This window comes from Panicum virgatum, chromosome 3N (assembly GCF_016808335.1).
Source record: "Panicum virgatum strain AP13 chromosome 3N, P.virgatum_v5, whole genome shotgun sequence".
Classification (NCBI taxonomy): domain Eukaryota; kingdom Viridiplantae; phylum Streptophyta; class Magnoliopsida; order Poales; family Poaceae; genus Panicum; species Panicum virgatum.
The window spans coordinates 60039350-60064485 of record NC_053147.1 but is presented as its reverse complement, the minus strand read 5'-3'; the positions used below and the strand labels follow the sequence as shown (position 1 = coordinate 60064485).

The 25136-nt window shown below is 43.6% G+C and overlaps 2 protein-coding genes across 2 annotated transcripts; one reads left to right on the top strand and one right to left on the bottom strand.

Moving 5' to 3' along the window:
• Nucleotides 1–1052: 1052 nt before the first annotated feature.
• Nucleotides 1053–4274, bottom strand: LOC120667953 (protein PRRC2A-like). Its single transcript, XM_039947924.1, has 5 exons — nt 3810–4274; nt 2631–2699; nt 2516–2542; nt 2296–2424; nt 1053–2057 (listed from the first exon to the last, which is right to left on the bottom strand). The coding sequence occupies exons 1-5, from the start codon at nt 4272–4274 to the stop codon at nt 2022–2024; spliced, it is 726 nt and encodes a 241-aa protein (XP_039803858.1). The 3' UTR covers nt 1053–2021.
• Nucleotides 4275–20202: 15928 nt separating this feature from the next.
• On the top strand, nt 20203–23049 carry LOC120663601. The gene is made up of 7 exons (XM_039942461.1): nt 20203–20561; nt 20680–21001; nt 21084–21343; nt 21448–21657; nt 21790–21882; nt 21964–22065; nt 22450–23049. Exons 1-7 carry the CDS (start codon nt 20280–20282, stop codon nt 22870–22872), a joined length of 1692 nt encoding a protein of 563 aa, XP_039798395.1. The 5' UTR covers nt 20203–20279; the 3' UTR covers nt 22873–23049.
• Nucleotides 23050–25136: the final 2087 nt, after the last annotated feature.

Genomic DNA, 25136 nt, shown 5'->3' with positions numbered 1-25136 from the left:
TAGTTTGGTTGCCTGAACAAGAGGTTAAGCTTGGCCTGCGAGATGCAAGACCGGACACCCAGCTTGGCTCCCAGGATGCAAGAAAATCGGCCATCTCCCGAGAGCCAGGCTCTGACGTCTGAGCAAAAACATATCAAGAGAAATCATGAAAAAGCATATCGTGCAATTCGACTCAATAAGAATTCCATCGCGTTAAAGATGACACGTACCATAGAGTAAACTATCATTGCAGCGCAAAACCTACAAAAATATCAGCAGGATAAGCTACTTATGCCTACGAACTTTTATCATATGAGCTGTGGTTTCAATGGCAAGACCACCTTCTGACAGTATAGAATATGAGAAAGTTGTAGGTGCTTTACGAGTGCATGCATATTCTCACCAGTTGTACATTTTTCACATTTTCTTTGCTGTACGTACCTTGAGAAACATTTATGTAAAGTTATGGTTTGTTTGCTTCTGTAGGTTCATATATAATGAGCAGGGGCGAAGGCACAGTGTGCTAACCTGGTGCACAGGCACCAGGGTAAAACAAACTTTTACCACTGAATTTACTGATATTTACCATATATTACTAGAAAATTTTATTTGTTACTTATGGGGTGCACCACCTAAACTTTTATGTTAGCTTCGCCCCTGATAATGAGGACCGAGCCACAAACTAAGCAAAGACGAGCAACAAACACTATGTAGGAAAGAGTTATAGGAGACGCGGGTTAACTCACATAGGAGACGCTTTTTTTTTGCATCTCCAAATTTGCATCTCTGATGTGAAGTCACTGGAGATGCGGTTCACCCTCGTCTCCTATAAGAAGGGTCATTGGAGACGCGTTTTTACAACTAGCGTCTCTAATGGCCTCTCACATAGGAGGCGTGGGTTATGAACCCGCATCTCATATGACTTCACATAGGAGACATAGGCTGTTAACCAGTGTCTCCAATGATCGATTATGAATCCGCGACTCCTATGACTTCACATAGGAGACGTAGGCTGTTAACCAGTGTCTCCTATGATGAATTAAAAACAAAAAAAAAGAAAAAGCACAACAAAGTATACCCTTATATACATCATATATACACATATTTTATCCATTCTTTACCTCACAAATTCACATATTTTATCCACTGTATACATTACAAATGCAATCCTAGTCTATTGAACTCATACAAATCCACTATTATCTTGTGCGGAAACAAAAATTGGACAAAACAGAAGCAGCTAATAAACACATTTGATCATATTTTCTACACAAAGAATAATAGCACTGCAAGATCATCGATTCCACCAGGCATAACACTATGTTCTTTGTGAACAATGTCTTTGTGAACGAACCTAACCAGAAGCATAGACACTACACCACAACCCCAAAATAGCAACAACCGATCAGTCTTTATGAGCATGACTTGAATTGGCTGCATTATTGGGAACACACTGCCAACTCTTGGTATAATTGTACCTGACAAAGTGACCATATTAAAGGTATTAGTGATAACCATATACGTTGTCCACTATTATAAAAAATGGCTGGTAATGATAGTGAAAGTTTAAATTGCCATCTATAGAGAACTTTCAGCACGTGCCATATCCATGTTTATAACAATAGCACTAGATACTCATGTTTAGAACAATAGCAAATTCAAACAATATGACGCCAGCTACTACTAGTTTGTAGTCTGCTACTTCTACTTTATGCTGCTACTACTAGCCTACTGCTAGTCTTCCTAAATCCCATTCTTAATGCTACCGGTAAAGAGCAGGTGTGATATTGTGTTTGGCTATTTGCATATATAGCATTTAGTAGCAGACATATTTCTGAACTCCAAAAAATGCATACAGCTAGCTAGAATAGTTGCCTTACATGCCAAATTCTCAAGTATATAAGTCCCAATTTCAGTGAACTATCATCAACAGACCCCAAGAAATAGTTGTGATTTACAATCAGAGGAATTTGACACTTGAGGTTAGAGCACTTATCTGTGAGAGAGTGTGCCACATCTGATGAAATGGATAAACAGTGAGATCAGCAGCTCACATGGCCCAAAACATAGATCGGGATCTGAATCAAATAGAGGGAAAAAAGTGAGCGATGTTCCTTTTAAGCATTTATAATTGTTTAAAGCATTTAAATGACAACCATAGGTCCTTATCAGTTGTGTAATTCCATATAGGATGGCGCCAAACCACAAGCCAACTAAGAGTTCAAATCACAACACGATAATAATAGAGTAAATTAACCCTTCCTTACAATAAATTAATACAACATGGCACTACGATACATATTAGTTGATTACTACCTTTAAGCAATTAAGGAAATATGCAAAATGGTACAAAATTTGTGGACTTCTTAATGCCCCTGATGATCTTAATAGCCACCATTTCTTTCCTTTCCTTGTCCCAACACTCCAACACCTGACCAAAGGTACCTGATGTATTCCAAAGACACATTCAGTCATGATCGTAACTCGTAAGAGTTATGATTCAATGGTTTCAGAACATGCAGCCAGCCAAACTGACCTTCACCCATTTTCGCATTGATCGTATCTGCAGGCACGAATAACAATCCATAAGAACAAAACATTGCTATATAACAAACTAGCCAAAAAATGGAAGGGTTATGTCAGGTAATTACAGCGAGGTGGAGACCACGATGATGTTGACGAGGCAGCCAGTTGGTACTGTATTTAGTAAGACATGGAACCTGAAATACACAGTTACAAAAAGATGAGACATGAAAGTTTATTTGAACAATCAAATGCTCCAAACTGATCAGCACAAAATTAGGTACGTACTGTATTTGACATGTGTTCGCAATCATATTTGGAAAAAAAAAAAGTTTTTCCCCGGCATTTAGCTTTTAGCATAGAACTACGATAGGACATACTGTACTCAGTTTTGTTCCAAAGCATATCAGTTTTTTTCCAAAGTAGTATCAGTATCAGCACGCGATGGAAATTTAGTGCAAGGGGAAAAGGAAAAGAAAAGCAGCACTTAAAATTATTCTTCTGAGGTACTACCAGATTATAGCTACTAGAGTCAGACATACAATTGAACCTGCATGCAGGATTGCATGACTGGACATTGCTCATGCGACAAGATTTAGCAATATATCAAGGTTAGTTGGAAGTAAAGTCAAAAACAAACAACAAGCAATGAAAACAATCCACCATGCCGCAAGTTTTGCAGATCACAGCTAGCATGATTCAGCAATGATTGATTTCTTGATGAAAAAGCATGTTAGATCAGAACACAAACAATAACAGTATACATCTTACCATGGAACAAGCTCTCACCACAAATTAAACTGGAAATAACGTCCATCCAACATGCTAGCAAGAGCATAGATTATCTAAAATGGACAGTATACGTGTTCAGGTGCAGGATAATACTAGTGAAATAATACTGAAGATGACCAACAGATTCCAGGTGTGGATAGCACAACTCAAGCACCAGTCAGCTACGTGTAGTTAAAGTTGAAAATAAAGTTTAGTTGCAATCAGCAACTGTACCTACCAAGAAAAACTGTAACCCTGTAACCAAATTCAAGGATTGAATTTTAAATAAAATGAATAATAATCTATTCAAATGAATTCAAAGACTAGTAACAGCCATTGCACATATCAACACAACTCCACAGATCGGTCGAAGCCATTAATGCTTTCACGCACCCAAATGGCAACCCAGCTTGGGATTCAACAACAAAAATCAAGAGCTAGGTGTTTCCATGGCTACGGTTAGCTGAAAAGGGGATTAGATTCAGAGCGCGAATCATGAAAGCACAAGAGGAGGGGGGAGGCGAGGCGAAGCTCACGTGGATATCACGGGAGAGAGGGTGGGACGCGTAGACCCCTGTGCCGGTGCGATCGGAGAGCTTGAGGGGCGCAACAGTTGTTCGCCGCCTTGTCCGCAGCCGCGTTCGTCGAAGAGGAGGACGAGGAAGGTGCCGCCTTGTCTCCCCTATTGGTGGTCGCGTCGTCCTCAACTCCTTCGTGCTGGCGGCGCGGCAACACTTGGGAGGTGAGGCATGGCGGTAGTAGAGGAGGGAGGCGCGGTGGCAACAAGTGGGCGGAGGGGCCGGCGAGGGGAACGATGGAGGCGACGGGTCTGGTGGTGGAAGGGGCCGGCAAGCGGACGGGCGGTGGCTCGGGCAGGGGCGGATCCAGTTGGGGGGGGGGCCGGCGAGGGGGCCACTGACGCCTTGGGGCGACCCGGACGGCGATGCAGCTGCCGCAACCCTTCCACCAACAGATCTGGGACTGGAGAGGAGAGAAGACATCGAGAGGGAGGGGGTTATCCGGCCGATGCGTCATTGTTGAACGACATTGGAGGAAAGTTTCGGGTCCGAAAATAGTTAGTTTGGAGACGTGGGTGCATAAACACGTCTCCAATGCATGGAAGCTGTTATAGTAGACGTGTTTTAGCTGATTCATGTCTCCTTTAATGTGCTATATTGGAGACACAGATTATTATCCAATGTCTCCTATAACACATATGTTATAGGAGACGCGGGTTAAAAGTATATAGGAGATGCGGGTCGTCCCTAGTGCACTGGGAACAAACATATAGGAGACGCGACTTGTTAACCCGCGTCTCCTATACCTCCTTTGAGACTTTCTTACACAGTGAAATTAACTGAGAAACCTAACAAGATGAGCAGTGAGCTGTCCATTTTTTTTCTCCTTTAGAGCTCGCAGACTAAGGGGCAGCGTAGTGATCTAAACATGGGCTGCTGGCCTAGCCTGATGACCTGACTGGATCGGATCAATATGTGAGATTTGGAGTGGATTGGAGCACATGCACGCAGTTTTCCCTTGCAGCCATGGCCCTTGGGCCACGAGACAGTACAGCAGTATCTTCCAAGAAAGAAGTAGAGTACAATGAACTAATTATGCATTGTGTTGCTTAACCTGAACTGAACCAATCAATGAACTATATATTAATCAATCATCACGAATATATAAAACATCCATCCAAACACATGCAGATTACTGTTGGCATCAATAACCGTACCGTACCGAACCGGTGCAACACATACATACAAATATAGCTAGGCTAAGGCTAGTACACAGCAGCAGATTAGTAGTAGTACGTAGTTGCTACTTGCTAGTAATAAGCATAATTAGCAGGCACACATGGCACATGTCGGTGTTACTGTCTGGCACTAAATCGCACCTTTAGTACCGGGCGTTTTGACCGGTACTAGCAGCCATTTAGTACCGACCAATCGGTACGGGGGAGGGTAACCGGTACTAATTAGTAGTGTGAAGTGAACCAATCAACGAACTATATATGAATCCATCATCACGGATATATAAAACATCCGTATCCAAACACATGCAAATTACTGTTGGCATCAATAACCGTACCGTACCGGTGCCACACATACAGATATAGCTAGGCTAAGGCTAGTACACAGCAGGTTAGTAGTAGTACATAGTTATGCTAGTAATCAGCAGAAGAAGCAGGCAAACATGGCTGGTACATTACTCGGTTGGATCCAGTGCCTGAGATCTCCGTGCGCGTTTATACGACGCTCTGAGGAAGTGGAAGTGGGAGTGGAAGTGGAAGAAGATGTTGCGGCGGCGGGGCAGCTGGGCCTGGGATGACGTAGGTGAAGAGGTACTCTATCCGCCTGCAACTGGTCCATAGTGTCCATCGCCCGCTCCAAGGAGTGCAGCACCATGGGGAAGACAGGATACATCATATCCGCGATATCCTTGCTCTCGAACAGCTCGATCAGCAGCAGCAACGGGTGGTGGCTTGCGTTCTCGAGGCCGTGCACGTCGCCGTTCCGGATGTACCGCAGCACTTGCTTCGCTTGATCGGGCCCCTGCAGCTAGCTTTTCCTTGTGTTACTTTTCAGAGACTAACTGTGATCACTTATTGGTATTATTATTTCAGAGGCAACTCAGCTTAGTGATGCAACATCAATAGCTTATGCCTAGGTGTTTGCTCCTCACCAAGTATGGGCCAAAAAGGAACTCATTTGCTGCTAGAATTTAGGGTCGTGCTTTCCTTCAAAGTCCTAGCTGTTGAAAAAATTGAAAATAGATGGTAAGTGGCCATGACTATGTGAAGTGAGGCTAGTTATGCAATATTGTGAGATTTTCTGCTAGATTGAAACCAAAGTTAGAATGTGATTCCATGCTAAAAGATTAAGTTTGTTGCATGCTTGCAGTTTTCAGGGAGAGAAGTACAAAGATCAAGAACCAAGTGCATCGAATTTGTTTGAGTGCCTCTATAGAAAAAAAAGAGAGAAATGATACACCTTCTGCATAGATGCCATTGCATGTTAGCTTACAAATACATCTCATTACAATTCTGGATGAAAATTTTTAGGTGATTTGATGTTGTATGTGATGAAATGCTCAATCAAACATTTATGTGATGAGATGTTAATTTCTTGTTGTATCTTGGGTTGGGCTGAAATGATCATGTTGTTTATATGGGCTGTGTAAATTAGGCCCAAATTGGCTCATGCGCCTGCTGCCACATCGCGGTCCATGTGACGCCATGTCACTGAAATGTCAGTAGCTATGTCATCGACCATGTCAAATTACACATCATCATTGCCATCCACATCATCTCCATGTCAACAGCCATATCATCCCCAATGTCATTAATGTGTGACATGGCATTGAATTCGTGACGAAAATTACACATTGTGACATTTATTTTCGTCATAAAAAACAGGCTTGGATTGGGCTTCGGGGGCCCGGGGACATTTTATGACGCTTTCAAAACATCATGGATAAAGCAATCTGTGACGAAATTTTAAGAAACGTCACGAGGTTTAAAATGTGACGCTCAATACATGACACAATTTGAGATTGTCATAGATATTGTTTTATGACGGTTTTTTAGTGACCTATGACGAAATTTAATCGTCATGGATCAATGTTGACGCTCAAATTGACGCTCCTTAGCGCCCCGATTTGTATACCGCAAGCGCACGGTTCGTGTAACTTTTCCCTTAGAGTATTCCCCCAAGGTTTATCAATCCGTGGATCGACAAAGAACTACCTAAGGTTTTCCATCTAATCTAACGGATCTATCTTAACATGAAGCATTGATTGCATATAAAGGGTAAACCTTTGGCAGATATGAGTGATGTGTAAAGGTTGATCTCATCCATGAACATAGGCTTAATCATAGCAAAACCAAAGACATGACTAGGCCTATCGTCATCTAGTTGTAGTTCAAGCTAACGAGTAAATAAATCATGCATCTCAATCAAAAGCATCTTTAAACTCAAAATCTCCAATCCGATTCCTCGATACTCCGCCTACTCAGTGGGAATGGCCTGTCACGACGCCCCCCCCCCTTTGAACGAAATACCCTGAAGCAAGTCGAACCCCCTTTGGTAGTTCCGCCACGAACCTCTAGCCACCATGACTACAAGATCATGCTAAGAGATCTATCTCGATAATAGATCTAAGATGAAGTAAACCCAAAGAAAAGAACGAAATCGAAAGAGAGAACATGATCGCTAATAGATTCGGATGACATGATTATCATTACTCACATAATAGATTCGTTTGGATCGTCACCACCGAGTACATACCATTGACGACTCCAACTAGCTCATGAACTCCACCATGGCACAAAGATGCAGGGAGGCCATGGCAGCTAGGGGTGGCCTAAGCCATCTCCTAGACAACTTCGAAGACTTGCGGCGGCCGTCGTCTCCCTCCGGTCTTGGCCCTAGGTTTTCGTCGAGTTCTGGGTGGATGGATGCTTCGAGTTGAATAAGGTGCGAGCTATTAGGGGAGGCCGAACCGCCTCAGAAACGAGCTAGGCCGGCCGGCCCCATGGGCCTAGGCCGGCCGGCCCCATGGGCCTAGGCCGGCCGGCCTACCCCCTTTCGGGCTCACCTCGGTCTCATCTTTCGCGTGTAGACTCCTCGCATCTTCTAGAGTTTCTGTCCTTCACGATTGCACCCCTTTGGACGTTGTTATCTTGGAGATATCTTCGAGGAAAGGATAGGATAGGGAATCCTTCCTTAAATCTTCATTTGCTTTGCTTAATCCCAAAGTATCTTGATCTCATCTTCGTGGACTCGGTCCTTTGGGCTCTCTTGGAGGATGGATGTGCGTGAATGGGCTTCGAATCAACATGGGCTTTGGTCCTCCCTTTGGGCTTTGGCCTTCGTCTTTCTCCGTGTTAGCGCTCAATCACGGGCCTCGTCATTTCATGCTCCAAAATGCTTCTTAGTCTCATACCAAAGAAATCAATCTTAATCCAACTCATCAAAATATAAGTTTGCAATTTAAAGGTTTCATCATGAAAGAATATGTATGTATAGGCTTTGGTAGGTAGAACTTTGCAAGAGATTCACAAATGTAGATAGCATAAGAATTAAGTTTTCAAATTAAACAACACAAGGTGTAATGTCATCGGTAGACTTAAATCAAAGAGCAACATAGAATATGTGGGTTTAGAATTTAGTCATTTAACCTCCACAAATAAAAGAGCCGGTACTTAATCATTTTAATTCCATTTAATTGAGAGCAAATGGTCAAGTCATATACAACATAGCGTAGGTAAAACAAAGCAGCAACTTTCATCATTTTTCCATAAGCATAAGGCATTGCCAAAATGTATCAATGTGGTGAGCACAAAGTGATGGTGATCCTACACTTATTGAAAATAAAAACAAAACTAGATTGTCCTCCTAGAAGCCATGTGATAGGTTGAGAGATATATACAAAGGTTGCATCTATAGTTGAAGGCATATATGTACAAGCATTTAGAAAAAGAGAGAGTTGAGGAAGAATTACCGTCCTTCTCGATGCTCGTAATGAAGTGTAGCACGGCATCCCCCATACTTAAGCATTGTGCTAAGCATGAAAGAAGAATCATGAGCATCTTGTGGCAACCGTGATTATCTTACCTCATGAGATCTTTCTTCCTTGTCCACGAAATCCTCCCCCATGCTTAGCATGATACTAGGCGTGGAAGGAGAAGATGGACCATCTTGAAATTCTTGAAGTCCTTCCCTCATGTGTATGAATATCATCTTCAATATGTCTTCACCTTTGTTGCCTCAATTTCCTTCAACTTCTTCTTGTACTAAGTCATGGTCCCAATCATTGCTTCACATCATCGTCGCCTCCTTCAATTCCTCGGTGTCCCATTGCTGCCTCATCTTCACGAATTTTTCTTTCAATTTCCAGAACAAAACATGTACTGAAACATTGTTTCGTTGCGAAGTGCACAAATTTTCCTTTCCAACGAGTCCTTAGTCGCCCAAAACTGATTCCGAACAAGAGAGTTATGTCCCTTGCATCCCAGCGCTGCAATCTGTCTCGAAGGGGAGGCCGAACCGCCTCAGAAACGGGCTAGGCCGGCCGGCCCCATGGGCCTAGGCCGGCCGGCGTACCCCCTTTCGGGCTCGCCTCGGTCTCATCTTTCGCGTGTAGACTCCTCGCATCTTCTAGAGTTTCTGTCGTTCACGATTGCACCCCTTTGGACGTTGTTATCTTGGAGATATCTTTGAGGAAAGGATAGGATAGGGAATCCTTCCTTAAATCTTCATTTGCTTTGCTTAATCCCGAAGTATCTTGATCTCTTCTTTGTGGGCTCGGTCCTTTGGGCTCTCTTGGAGGATGGATGTGCGTGAATGGGCTTCGAATCAACATGGGCTTTGGTCCTCCGTTTGGGTTTTGGCCTTCGTCTTTCTCCGTGTTAGCGCTCGATCACGGGCCTCGTCATTTCATGCTCCAAAATAGGCCAAAAACCTGCAGAAACGACGTTCCTCCAAAATATATGTGCAAGTGTGAAAATGACCAATAATTAGGCCGGGGTTAGGACGGTTAGTGATTTTGATATTAAATTCATGCCATTATCAAGGATAAACCAGGGATAAAAGGGGTACTTAAGGAGCGCCAACAATCAACATATTTTTTGTAGTGGCTGCGGGTCGTATACGCCTCCAGCATAGATGATACCCAGGTACGTGTTTGATTGCACCATAGACGAACCAGCTAGCTAGCATATGTACCTGCAGGGTCATGTGGTTCTGCACCAGAACCAGTGGCGAGTGGAAGCTTATATATGCAATACATACGATCATGGCCCTCATGGTGGCGGCGCTCCCCTACCGTAGTAGCCTGATCACTCTTGCCATCATGCTCATCGTCGCGTCCCCTCCTATAGGAGTATAATCAGCAAGATAGGCTAGGGCAGTCAACCTCAGCATAGGCATATGTGTGTCCAGGTCCACGACAAACATGTCCGAGTCAATGACGCTGAGGCATCTGCCAACCATGGACAGGTGGCGGAGGATCTCAAAGAGCTTGAATATGATTGTCTGCCCATGCTCGGAGAGCATGGAACTGGGCACCTGCAGAGCCAGTGGTACCTCGCACCCTCAGGGACCAAGGTACGAATCATAGGGTGCGAGTAGCCAACTAGCCATACACAAACAGGGTCCCGGTCCTCACCTCATACCTCACACCGTCACGAACGATAGCCTCGCGCTCGAGGTGTCTAACGACAAACCAACCGAAACCAGGTGACGACATAACGGAACGAGAACAAACAAAAGCAGCTAGGCAACAAAGAAAGAAAGCAAGGAGGAAGGTACTCCCTGTTCTAATGGCGCCGCTGCCCGCCCGACGGCCCTCGCTCCCCGGTCGGCCGCTTGTTCCGCCACAACCGAGTCATCTCGAATTGACGGCGTGCTACCGCCCACGCTCTGATCGATCAACGGGCCAACCGCAAACAACGTCCACGACTGCAGTGCGCAGCAGCCATTAGAACAAACAACAAGATGAAATAAAGTCAGAACCAACCAAGACATGATCAAGAACGCAAGAAACCCGATCGCGAAGAACTAAAGATACTCTCTCGTCGACGAGCCAAGGACTTGGGACGAGCAAAGAAATGAAGACGAAAGCATTTCGGAACGAGGGCCAAAAAGAGCCTGGCTGAGAAATGACCAAAGATTCCAAGACGATGTACTATCGTCAGTGACGGGTGGCCAGCCAAGAACCCGGCCAAGAAATGAGCAAATATTCCAAGATGACGTATGTTGGAAGAATGCAAGTCAACTTTCTAAAGTATTCTCCACAAGGCAATAAGAAGATATTTCTAGGGAGCACTCTAGAATTAGTAATAAATAAATTAGAAAACCTCGTAATATTCGGGAACTCTCTAGAACGGGGAACACATGTCACCACCCTATGATCCACCTTTGGCCTATAAAGAGAGACCCCCCTCTCTTGCTATGACATCCATCCAAGAGTATGGTAGATGAGAAGGGTGAGTGCTAGGTTAGCCACAAGGGAGGGTGTGTTGTGTACTCTTGTATAATACTATTGTGTTGTAATAAAGCAAGTGTTTTGTAAGTGTTAGTCTCTCAGTTTCTAAGTACCTAGTGTACAAGCTATGATCTATCATAGGTTGGCTCTACCATCTGGGATCCCAAAGGCTCTGGTGTTCATCGTAGGAAGATTCTGTCTCCCGGAAGCCAGCTTCGTCAATTGGTAGGCTCTGCCACCCGGAAGCGAGAAAGCGGCTTTGCCGCTGAAAGGACCTTATATACTAATTATCTAGAAATTGAAAAGGCTAATGGACTCTAGAGTGAGTTGGTGTGTCATAGGTGTAGGTCCTCAGCTTGGTGGGTATTAGGGCCACCTCGGTTTCCAACAACGTACTATCACCGGTGATAGGTGACCAGCCAAGAACTCGGCCAAGAAATGAGCAAAGATTTCAAGACAACATACTATCACCAACGACGGGCGGCCAGCCAAGAACCCGGCCAAGAAACAAGCAAAGATTCCAAGAACTCACTCGCACTCCTGGCCGTCTCGCAATAACCAAGTCATCGGTGACTGCCGCCGCCGGCCGCCCACGCTCGGTCCGATGGATCGCTCGGGCAAACAACGTACGCCTGCAGCGCACAGCCATTAGATCAAAAGACAAGATGAAAGCAAGTCACAACCCAAAACATGATCAAGTATTTTCGTGCCCTCGCACTTGCGTCTGATCAGCGCTAACGACCACACGGGCCTCGCTCTGACCAAGGGCTCCCCCCGCACACAAATCTGCTCAAATCGCCTGGTGGCTTGGTGCTCGGCGACTCATGTTTTGCTTGGTGGCGTTGCTCGCTCCGGCTCGGGGGACTGGGTATTCGACCAAGGAACGGCCAACGGCATTTGCGAGGACAACGATTGGCGGGATGGCCTGAATTATTGGGCTGCCATGGTGATCCTTTGGGAAAAAATTAGGTGGGGATGGCCCCCAAACCCCCTACTGTGCGGACCCTGCTAGATGAACTCCACGTGGGCATTAAGTGGATCCAACGCCTGCTTGGAGATCTCTCCACTGGTCGTTTTGCTCATTTTGGCTTCCACTCGTTTTGCTTATTGGCTGGGCTCAACTATACGGGAGAAAAGCGTGAGCCATAAGGAATCGCTCAATTCACTTGATCGACTCCCAGCGTAGGCTCCAGATCTTTGTTGTTAGCATCCACTCCCCTCATCTGTCCATTTGATATGATTTAGCCATGAACTTTCACCAAGAAAGGCAAATCCATCTCAATATCCCCCACATGTAAAATACAGCATGTACCACAAACGACTTGGCACTTTTATGTCTATATTCTATTCAAAACATTGCATGTATATGTGTGAACAAATTTATAAACAAGAACAAAAGATGACAGGTTTCAGTTACACATATGCTAAACGTTACATATGTCATCCAGGTAAAAGATAATGAAAATGTATAGCCCTAATAGGGATACAAGTTATACATATTTTGGGTCATTGGGTTGATACAAAACGTTGATAAAATAAACTAGAATGACATTATGTATAAATAATTTGGGAGGAGAAATGAATTAGAATGACATGCAATCTTAATTAATTAGCTGACAAAAAATACTACAAGCTCCCTCGAGCAAATGTCATCGTCTTCTGAAGCCCCTGCATCACCCCCACGGGCGACATGGGCGGATCCGCCGCGGCGCCTCCAGCAGCTCAGGCTGCCGCTCTCCCAACCCCTCGCCGCCGCCTGAGAGGCCGGCCAAAAGTCTGGCAGACGTGGGGAGGGCGGTGGCGGGGCATATTCGCCGGGATGGGATGGCTCATCCTGACTTCTCCAGTGCGACGGCGATGGCCGGCGGTAGTAGAGCCCGGCGGCGGGCGGCGAGATACGGCTCCACCCCGGGCATCCTCGGCATCACCGCTGGCGGATCTGGCTGCTCGTGGTCCTTTCTCTTGGAGGGGACAGTGCCACGGCAGTGGTCCACCGTCCACCGGATTTTCCTTCCCCTGATCCGGATTTGCCGTGGGTAGGGGATGGTGCTGCCGGGCACGTCGCCCTTGCCGGCGTGGTGGGCCCCGTGTCGCCCCAGGGTAGGTCGACGCCGGCGTTGGTTGTTATGGTGCCGATCCAGTCCTCTAGCACCGGATCCACCCTCCCGACGACTGGTTCTTCTCGAAGTTGTGGCTACTGTCTTCTACTGCGCATTCACCGGTGGCTATGCCCACCAAGTGCAGATCGGAATGGTGGCGGCACAGCACTTCTCTGCCCTGGGGATAGCTCACATCCCTTATTGATCTCCATCAACACCTTGGTCTACTCATGGCTGTCGTGCTGCTTGGTCTCTTCGGTTGGAGACCGGTGTTGGGGCTAGGGATTCTGGAGTGAAAGCTTGACCTAGCAGTTGCCGGAGTTGACAGAGGCTGCGCCTATGGGCGTATCTTTCCCTGGTGAGGGCATTGTCAATACCTGAAAACCTTTGGTATTGCCAAGTGAACACCCGATCTGTTCGGACAGATGTTGGCGGCATTGATAGGAACGTAAGGGTGCCCGATCTTCCGTCAGGAGGATAACTATCGATTTGTCGACAACACGGCACAAGCGATCCGGCTTCCGATCAATAAGACCCGAGCCCACAATCGAAGCACCACATTGTCTCTGGTTTATCAACCGTGCATAGCCCGGTTAACCTCACCACGAAGGCTAATCCTTGCCTGCAAACCAAAGAACACAAGCAAGAACAAGAAAGAATGCAACCAAATTGCAGATATATGATTAATTTCACAAGTTGGGGTCTCACAAACCGACAAGGCGGCGAAACTGTTCTTGACAGAATGATCTAAGAAAAACTCAAACCCTAATGGTGTGGCAGCTGCTGTTTATGAAGACTTTAGGGTCGTACAAGACCCCCTGGACGCACCCCTAGTGGCCTCCAATACGATACAAGGCCCAAAGATCAAAAGGCAGCGTCACAGCACCGAAACAGATTCTGGATGTCAAATTGTTCGGACGATTGTTGTCGACTGGATGTATTTGGGCCTCAAACCAGAGCCATTGGAAAGTCTTCTCATTATCTTTCCATACATATCTTGAACGTCCAAATCCGAGCTCGTATGCAATCTAGGTGTCCAATTTAGTGCTTGGTGCTCCTGAACTCCGAGGCAGACTCGAACTTGACATGGATTGGGCTTCCAACTTAGCTTGGATGCCCTTGCTGGCCTCCTAAGGAGGTGGCCAAGGTGGAGGACGTCCAAAGGGTTCATTACTGTGTTCCCCATCTCCTTGGGGCATGCTCCAACTTGGGCCAGGATCCCAAGAGTGAATATCAAGCCCATGATGACGATGTAGCTCATCAATCGCACACAGAATGGATGACTACATTGGTAAACTTACACTTTGAGACACATGTGTACCTACAAGCAAATAATGACATATACATGTGGAACCAAGTAAATTGGACAAAAAAAAACTAAACAAAAGTAGGAACGAGCTCATCTTATACTCAACGGTCATATCTGAAGGTGTCATGTCCTCATCATCCTCTCCTTCTCGATAGCAAACCGTCCTCGGTTTGGTCTTAGTTAGTGGACATATTGTAGGTAGTGGACAACAATGCTCCCCTTCCTGAAATTTAACATGTTTCTTTAAAACAAAATTTGGTATTCTCCACATGACATTATTATAGATATTGCAGCCCTCTAGTTGATCATATTGTTGCATAGCAAAAGGAGAACTCAGATTTGAGCAAATATAAAATTGGTGTACCATAAATTCTCCTTTGAAGTTATATTTATCAATAAAGTGATATGTATTATGAGACAACCACGACAATTTGGAATTTGCAAAAAGTCCATCCTCCAAACAACTTAGATTACACAGAACATCAAATTCAACATAACCCAAAGTATTTAAAGGAGACAATAATTTCAGTTCATCTTTCCAGTGGCAATGGAAAGCAATTTTTTATTTCAGCACAAGTATTTCGTTCCAAAACAAAAGAATCAGTTTCGTTGACAAGTTGTGGCACGGGAATAATCGTTGCACTAGCACACAACTCCACTTTATCACAAAGATGACTATGCAAATCAACTTGTGACTTATAAAGGAAAGAAAGGTTCCAATCCAGCAAGATCGATGGAACAATTCGGCACATCAATAGAGTGATTACCTGAAATGTTTATGTTCCTTTTCTGTTACATAGGCATTGTTGTTCTCTTCTTTATGTACAGGCTGCAAGATGTTAGTTCCAACAAGAGGCAAGACAAAATTATCTTGTAACAATTCAGATTTAGATGAAAATATTGCAACATTAGAAACAGCCCATTCTTTCCTAAACGGTTCACTCTTTCTTCTCTCTGCTCCCATGAGATCTTCTCTTAAAATTTCAGCAGCAGTCATAGGTATAAGAATAACTTTTCAACCATTATATTTAAAAGAGTATTTATTGGCAACTGTATTATGCAAAACATTGTTTATATCATTCCATGGTTGACCAAACAACAAATGACATGCTTCATAGATATTTCATCAAATTCTGCACTATCCTTATAAGTACCAATAAAATAATTCAATGCATGCAATTTTATCTACAATTATATTGTTGCAAGAATTTATCGATTGGATGTTGTATGGACATGGATGTGGTTGTGTGGTCAAACCAAGCTTCTCGACCAACTCCATACTTGCAATGTTACGGTTGCTAGCACGGTCAATGATGACATGGCAACGTCGATTCCTCACAACAAAGTGAGTCCTGAATAAATTATTGCACTCATTTTTCTCTGCCTTCTCCATTTGTAAAATGAACACTTGTTGGGCTACATTACTCATGTTGTCCTGCAAAAGTTAGCAATCAAAGAAAATACAACAAAGGATTATCCCTATCAACTACTATGAAAGTGGATCGTGGTGCCTCTCAAGTCAGCAAAAGTAAGCGTCTTACCAAGCTCTTACAAGGTTCTTACCGCCGCAAAGCATAGGATGGACAACCGGTGGCTGGTTCTTACCTTGAGAGTGGTACGATGATTGCAAAGCTCAAATTCTTGCAGAAACCAGAGAGATATGTGGAGCTTGGGAAGGCAACAATATATATTTATGTGCCACACAATTTAGAAATAGATAGCAATGTTGAATAAATGTCCAAAACACTTGCCTAGTTGCTGGCCTAAACTTATTCCTAGGATGAAATCAAATCATTGCAAAAGGATGTGAACAAATGAAGGCAACACAGACAAAGGCAGTGGAATAGAACAATTTAGCTTGCTATGTGTCCTTGCTCACTACAAGAAAAGTGAGTATCAGTGACGAAAATTATTATGACAAATGTCAGAATTGTCATAGAATACCGGCTATTCTGTGACGATTTCAGTATTTTCGTCAAAAAGTTGAGGTCATCGGTTATTTGTGACGAACATAAATTTTTCGTCATAAAAGATTCTACAATTTGTGACGATTTCATATATTTGTCATGGAACAGCTAATCATTATGACGATTAATTTATGACCAATGTGTTTTTGTCACAAAAAAATTGGAAAACTGATTTGCTGTTCAAAGTGAATAGGCCCAATATGAATTTGGGCTGGCCCATCACGTCACCCTAACCTTATCCTCCTCAGGCAGCAGGGCACCAGGCCAGCAGCCACTGGCGGCTCGCCGAAGAGTGGATCTAGGGGGCGGCGGCGTGCTTGGCCAACTGCCGGTGACAAGCTTGGCGATGCGCAAAGGTTGCTGGACGCCAGCGCATTTGGTCGGGCTCGTTTTGCAGCGGCGGCCAGCTGGCCAGAGCGCTCGCCGCGCTAGGGGCACACGGGTGCCGAGCGGCCGTGCATGCAGCAGCTGAAGAGCCGGAGCAGCAGGCAGCAGCCAAGGTTGTGGCGCGCAACAGCTGAAGAGCATAGCAGCAGGTGACAAGCAAGAAGGCCACACAGTACGGCGGCAAAAAAATTAGTAGGCTCGATTGCACCTGGAGCAGCGGGGCATTGAATATTCAGTTCACTATTGGATCATCCATTAAGGTCAGTACTCAATCCTGTAGCAGTTTGTATAGATTACTCTGTGTGTTTCCTTGGGAAAAAAATTTGCACTTCCACCTGCAGAAGTTTGTATGGTAGTAAAAATTGCAGCCAATATTTAGGTATGCAGATGAAGTTATAGCTCTTTTATGCTTTTGTACACTTGGAATGGAATATGAAATTGACTGTTGATATTTTGATGCATTTGAAATGGGGAACCAGTGTATCAGGAATGATTAGTTTGCAATTTGGTTAAATTGCTGTCTGTGCGTTCTCACCCATGTATTAGGAAAGTTTTCAATGCATCCTTTATACTTTTTTCAGATGGACAAATCTTGGATAAATGATAGGAAATTTTCCCCTGCGTATATTAATGGTGTGAAGGCCTTCATTCGCTTTGTTCTAGAACGGTGCGATGTGAATGCCCCAATACATTGCCCATGTTCAGAATGCAATAACAGAAAGTACGGACATCTAGCTCAAGTGGAAGATCACATATATATTTATGGCATGTCCAGAACATATACTAGATGGGTATATCATGGGGAACCACTTATTACTGAAGCCAGCGAAACTGTTGAACATGAAACTCAAGATCCTGGTGATATGGGCATTGATTCTCTTGATGAGATTGCTGTACATGAGTACCATGATGATGACGACGATGAAGATGGCGATGATAGAATTCCAGAATTGCTGGGTGACTTGTACAAAACTGCAGACAAGGAAAAGAAGAATCGGCCAAAGTTTGGAAAGATCTTGGAAGATGCCAAGTGTGCACTTTACCCTGGCTGTACCAAATTTACAAAATTCTCTTTCCTGATCAAGCTCCTGCATCTCAAGTCCTACTACCGTATCACCAACATTGCCTTTGATGCACTTCTTCAGTTGTTGTCCTCAGCATTCCCGGATAATAATGCACTCCCCAGATCATATAATGAAGCAAAAAATCTCCTTTGTGAACTAGGGCTTGGTTATGAATCAATTCATGTGTGTGAAAATAATTGTGTCCTATTTTGGAAAAGTGATGCCAATCTTGATCAGTGTCCAGTATGTGAAGAGTCAAGGTGGAAAGATCCAAATGGGAAAAAGCGAGTTGCTCGGAAGGTACTGCGCTATTTTCCTTTGAAGCCAAGACTTCAAAGATTATTTATGTCTAAAGAAACAGCAGAGAATACTCAGTGGCATAAATTGAAGCGTCAGATTGTTGAGAATGAAATGAGGCATCCTGCAGATGGTAAGGCATGGAAAGATTTTGATAGAAGATATGAATGGTTTGCAGATGATGCTAGAAATCTTAGACTTGGTCTTGCCACTGATGGTTTTAACCCATTTGGCCACATGAGCAACTCCTATAGTATGTGGCCAGTGTTTGTTATCCCATACAATCTGCCACCATGGGCATGCATGGATCAGTCTAACTTTATGATGGCCTTACTTATCCCAGGTCCAAAGGCTCCAGGAAAAGATTTTAATGTATTCTTGCAGCCACTAATACAAGATTTGCTTGATCTATGGAAAGGAGTACGGACCTATGATGTATGTGGCCAGTGTTTGTCTCATGACACGGACTCAGAAGATGAAGATGACACTCTGCAAGAGTACTGGAGTGACCGTGATTGCCCGCAAGGCCCAACGAATGAAACTGATGATGATGACTGATCTATGTTTCTTTGTTTCATATGGTCATTTTGGCCATGTAAGAAAACCTTGTACCACTGAAATGTTGGAACTCTGCATTGTCGTGAAAATTTTATTTGTATTTTATTTTATTTCAGATGGACCTATGTCTGTGTTTTCATTGGTAGTCATATGGTAGTTCTGAATGTATCAGTGCTAAAATCATTCGTGATGAGATACTAGCATAGTGCCCGGGACTGCATCAGACCGAACCGATCGGTTTGGTTCATATGGTCATGACCGAACTAACCAACCACTGCAGGAACCGGTAAAAATAGGCATGTAATAAGTAGATTAGAGCTCATTTGAAAAAAAAAGATGAGACAATGACATACACGCTCTAAGCCTCTAATGTGCTTGGATCGAGTACAACCAGTAGGACAGCTATACATCAAGCACTTGCTTTTGACTTTTCCCTCTATTTATTCATTGAAATTTTGTTGTCGCGACCTTTCCCTCTGTTTTTTCACGAAAATTTCATTACCGCGCCGTGCCCCGCCAAATAACTAGCGCCAGGCGCACCCTTTGGAATGAAAAGGGTAAAGCCACCCCTTCCCCCTCTCCCGCAGCGCCAAACCAATCCATTCACCGTCGCCCCCACCCCACTCCAACCCTTCGCCATCGCCCCCAATCGCACCGCCGCCGCCGCGCTCCTCCTCCTCGGCGCGGCCGCTGGCGCTCCGCCTCCGCAGCCCGCCCGCGCCGCCGCCGAGCTCGAGGACGTCGACGAGGCCCGCGTCGTCCGCCTGTTCCAGGTAACCCCTCCTCCTCGTCGTTCCCTCTCCCTCCGCATCCTCGTAGCATCCCTCCGCCGTCCCCTCATATCTATCCTGCCCCGGCCACCTCCACCAATCCCCATCTTTAAATCACCTGCAGCTGTAGCACCATCGAGCTGCCCACACCTCTATGGGTCGATCTGCCCCAAATCTGTTGCCTCCGTGAGGGTCACACCCACCAAGGCATCCCTCCCTCCCTGCCTCCACCGGCCTCAACTGCCCTGCTTCGCCGTCCTGGACGGCCCGGCTGCGCCGTCCTCGACGGCCCGGCTGCACCGACCTCGAGCTCGTGAAGGCAAGGTCGGAGGAGCACGCATCACCTACTCAGGAGGAACCAACTGCATCAACCATAGAAGAGGTTCTTTTTCGCCCAAAATTTTCTATTGTGTTGTGTCTCTTAAGTTTGAGGATGCTGACTGGTTATTGGGTTGTTATTGGTTAGAGGAGTTTGATTTATAAGCTAAATCACATTTTTACCTATAGATGGAATTAATTAGAGCCAAGAACTTAACTAACTATATCCTGTCTGGTTCATGTAAGCAATGCCAATCGATGCATATGAAGAGGCGAGAGATAGAAATATCAGGAGTAACATTGAAAAATTGAAATCTTCTGGCGTATATGATGCAAAACACCTTCTCAACCAGTTGTCTACAAGAAAGAAAAATGATTACAGAATAGTTGCAAGGAAGAAAAAATTCAGTGAAGAATCTGCATCGGACTATGAACCCTCTGCTGATGAGAACAACCAATCTGAAGAAAGTGAAACCAATTTAGAAGAGGAAGAGGAAATGACAGTGATGTACAAATCATCTAGGTCCAAGGTTGAGCCACTTATTCTTTTCAACTTTAGTGTATGTACTGCGTGTTCTTAAATGTATTTTTATGTATTGTGTGCTAATTAACAAATGTACAATACATCTACTTTTTTATGTTATGCAGGTTTCAAAAAGCTCTCAAATGGCTCCTGGATCAAGACAGACAAAGGCATCAAGAAACCCCCAAGGTGCTAGACCATCATCTATGTCGACAAGGTCAAGGTCTGAACCATCAGCCAATACACATGTTCCTCAAGAAAGGAGTCAAGCTAGAGTTGAGGAAGAGCTTATTCCACCATCTGCATTTGAATCAAGGGAAGTGAACACACCACTGCTTTTGAGGTCCAGTCGTCCAATCAGTGATGCTAATGAAGGAACTTGTAGCATGAGTCCAATGGACCAAGCTAGTGATATTGCTGGACAGGACATGCCGATTCTTGATGAAGGTAGGAAATTCTAACATATTTCCATTTCATTTTCTATGTTGAAAACATGCTTCTAATCCTTTACAAACATATGTTCTATTAGTTCCACCTGAAAGGCCTAAGAGAGTTCGGGATCCGACCTGGGGAAGAGGGCTCAACAAGCTTACTAACGCTATGGGTTCGAAAATGTGCCTTGCATTTGTTGAAGGGAAGAAACGACCTGAACATCCAGTGCAAGCAGCAAAGCTAGCTTCAGAGTCAGGCATACTGGTCCGGAACCATATGCCTATCTACCCGCATTGGAAGGATTACAAGAAGAAAATTGATACAGATGTCCAAAAAGATCACCTAGGATATCTAGCTGTAAGTTCAAACAGTCAATATTGTGGTATTAAAATTGAGTTTACTTTTATGATGTTACTTGATCACTTTTAGTGTAGTAAGATGACATCTTTTGACTTGAATAGATTCGCTTTAACTTGGATGTTGCTGATAACACAACAAAAAAAGTGTGTTCGGGTCTCCTCAAAGATGGAGTGCGTCAAGAGCGTTATAAACTGAAAAGAGATTATTTCAATGGTGTTCCTGAGGACCAAGTACTATCAAACAAACCTCCAAATACTAGTCAACAAGACTGGGCAAAACTTGTGGAGAAGTGGAATAATCCTAAACACAAGGTATCACAGATTAGATGTTACTTTAGTACTCACATAGCTCAGAAATGCTAAAATCTACTACTGATTTTTGCCTAGTGTATTGGACAAACTTCAACATTGACTCAGATTGCCTTGGATTTTCATTATTTGTAGGCAACATGTGCAGTGAACAAAAGAAATCGAGGAGAAGTTAAGCTTCACCAAACCACAGGCTCACAAAGCTATGTTGCTAAGAGATATTGTGTGGTAAGCTAAATTGTTTATGAATTCATTGCAGTATACAACTTGCTACCTTCAAAGTTATAAACATTTATATCATTAATGCAGAGAGAGCAAGGTAATGGGGAAGAACCTGATTCTGTGGATCTTTTCAAGGCAAGCCACTTCAGTAAGACAAAGGGTTATACTGATGTTGTACAAGAAGTAATTGTAAGTATATTAACTGCCAAAAATGTGCATGTGTGATGTTAGTTGAATGCATATTCTGAACTGAAATATAAACATGAAACATGTTACTTACCTTGTCAAAATATGAACTGAAAACATGTTGAATATGGTTCACTTCTTTCTTGTGGCTGCCATGCTTGTTTCGTTCTATTGGATCTGAATAAGCTCAAAACATCAATATGATGAAAAATCTGATCTAGTATATAAATTTGTAGTGCTTTGCTATGTTCTTTCCATCAAATGGTTGGTTCTATCCTTTCTATCAAATCTGAATGTATTGATCACAGAGAAATGGTTGCTTATGTTTTTTTTTTCTATCAAATTTGAGCAATGTAATAGATTCATATTGGCTTTATTCAATCTTAGGATGCCATGGAAACTGCAAGGGATGAAACACCAGAAGAAGGTGAAGAACCAAAACCTATAGATGAGATTGTGGGTGGAGTTCTATCCGAGTACAGTTCATCAAGCAAATTTCTAGAAAACATGGGTATTCGTTCGGCCGGAAGCCAACCAATCAGCACTAACACTTCTAGTGCACGCATGAGAGAGCTTGAAGAAATAGTTCAAGTCCAAGCTTTGCAGATCGAGAAAGCTGAAAGAAATGAACAAGATCTGCGTGCTACTATTATTTCTCAACAGGAAAAAATAACAGATATGGAGCAGAAAATGGAAGAGACAAATGAGTCAAACAAAAGAAATGAAGAGCAGCTGGCCATTCTCAAGCAGAAGCAAGAAACTACTGATTCTCTTATTTTACGTCTGATTAGCCAATCACCAATCAGTTAAATTCAGGTTGACCATCCTTCATTCTAGTGGTACTATATGATAGATGTTTAAAGCCATGCTAATATTTTGTACTTGTGCTGCTGGTGACCAACTAGGCCAGTGTTGCCTTTGCTTTTGTAAGAACTATATAGTTCAACAGTGAACACTCATGTATGAAACAATGGCATGGTTGACATCTATTGGATAAATGTCATCTATATTGCATGCTTCCTGTCATGTTGGTCCATGTTTCATGACCAATTATTTTATCATAATAAGAACTTTTTCTGTGACAATTGAGCCTATTTTTGTCACAGACTAGTTATGTTGGCCCATGTTTTTGTGCTGTTACAAGGCACATTGCATGATGAAAAAAAATCGTCATAGAAGGTAGTGACGATATGTTGATCGTCATTGGATCTATTTGTTTGACGATATAGATATCGTCATGGAATCAACTTTTGTGATGATCTTAGAATCGTCATTGGATCTATTGTATGACAATACAGATATCGTCATGGAATCAACTTTTGTGACAATATGAGAATCGTCATAAATATATTTCATTCTATGATGATTTCGAGAAAAACGTCATTAACTGTATTTTGTGACGGTCGTTCTATGACGATCTTCGTGACGAGGCGTAAATGTCACCATTGTTATTCAATGACGAAAAACCATGTTTTCAATGACGATAACTGATCATCATAGATAGTGAAATCTCTTGTAGTGGCTGTGTGCTCTTGCTCTTTCTTTTATTTCTTCACACTTTTTTCTTTCTTTATTTTTCAATATTTTTATTTCAATAAGGAGCACATGATAATGAACCACAAAAAGTTTCACAGCAATTAGATGTAAGCTTTGGTCTATAGAAAACCAAGAAGATGATATGAAAGACAGATTGAAACTTTTGCTCGAAAACTCAATCTTCCGGGCCAAATTTTTGGAATTTTAATTTTTTCCAAATTGACAAAGTCAGACACCAGGGGATAGAAATTTTCTGTAGAGATCCGTAAAAAAAAGTTTGCCCAATTTAGAGTCCATATGCAAAAGTTATGACTATTTTATGGAGGGATCATCAAATCATGATTTCGAGAGGAGTTACGGTTACGTTTTGATGAATAGGATGGCAGCGGATGTATGATTCAATGAATTGATGGATGAAACAAATCTAAACCAGCAATCAAATGTGACCTAGGACACAAATTTAACACCACGGACTCCAATTATGCAAAAAGCTAACGACAATGATTATAGGATAGGGGAAAACAAACAGAGATGTTAACTAGGGCTGATTGTGGACAATGGGACAAAGGCGAAATCAAGGATGGTGGAAGTGCAAACCTGACGGTATACCTGAATCTCTAATTACCACTAATGGGAATGTGAGGGTGCCCGATCTTCCGTTAGGAGGATAACTATAATGATTTATCGACAACACGACACAAGAGATCCGTCTTCCGATCAACAAGACCCGAGCCTGCAATCGAAGCACCACATTGTCTCTTGGTTATCAACCGTGCGCAGCCCGGTTGACCTCGCCACGAAGGCTAATCCTTTCCTGCGAATAGAAGAACACAAGCAAGAACAAGAAAAAACGCAACCAAATTGCAGATGTATGATTAATTTCATGAGTTGGGGTCTCACAAACCGACACGGCGGCGAAACTGTTCTTGACAGAATAATCTAAGCAAAACCCAAACCCTAATGGTGTGGTGGCTGCTGTTTATGAAGACTTTAGGGTCGTGCAAGATCCCCTAGACGCACCCCTAATGGGCTCCAACATGATACAAGGCCCAAAGACCAAAAGACAGCGTCACAGCATCGGGACAGATTCTGGATGTCAAATTATTCAAACAATTGATGTCGACTGGATATATTTGGGACTCAAAATAGAGCCCTTGGAAAGGTCTTCTCGTTAGCTTTCCATACATATCTTTAACATCCAAATCCGAGCCGTATGCAATCTAGGCGTCCAATTTAGTGCTTGTTGTTCTTGGACTCCGAGGCAGACTCGAACTTGACATGGATTGGGCTTCCAACTCGGCTTGGGCGCCCTTGCTGGTCTCCTAAAGAGGTGGCCAAGGTGGAGGACGTCCAAAGGGTTCGTTACTGTGTTCCCCATCTCCTTGGGGCATACTCCAACTTGGGCCAGGATCCCAAGGGTGAATATCAAGCCCATGATGACGATGTAGCTCATCAATCGCACACCGGATGGATGCATACATTGATAAACTTACACTTCGAGATACATGTGTACCTACAAGCAAATAATGACATGTACA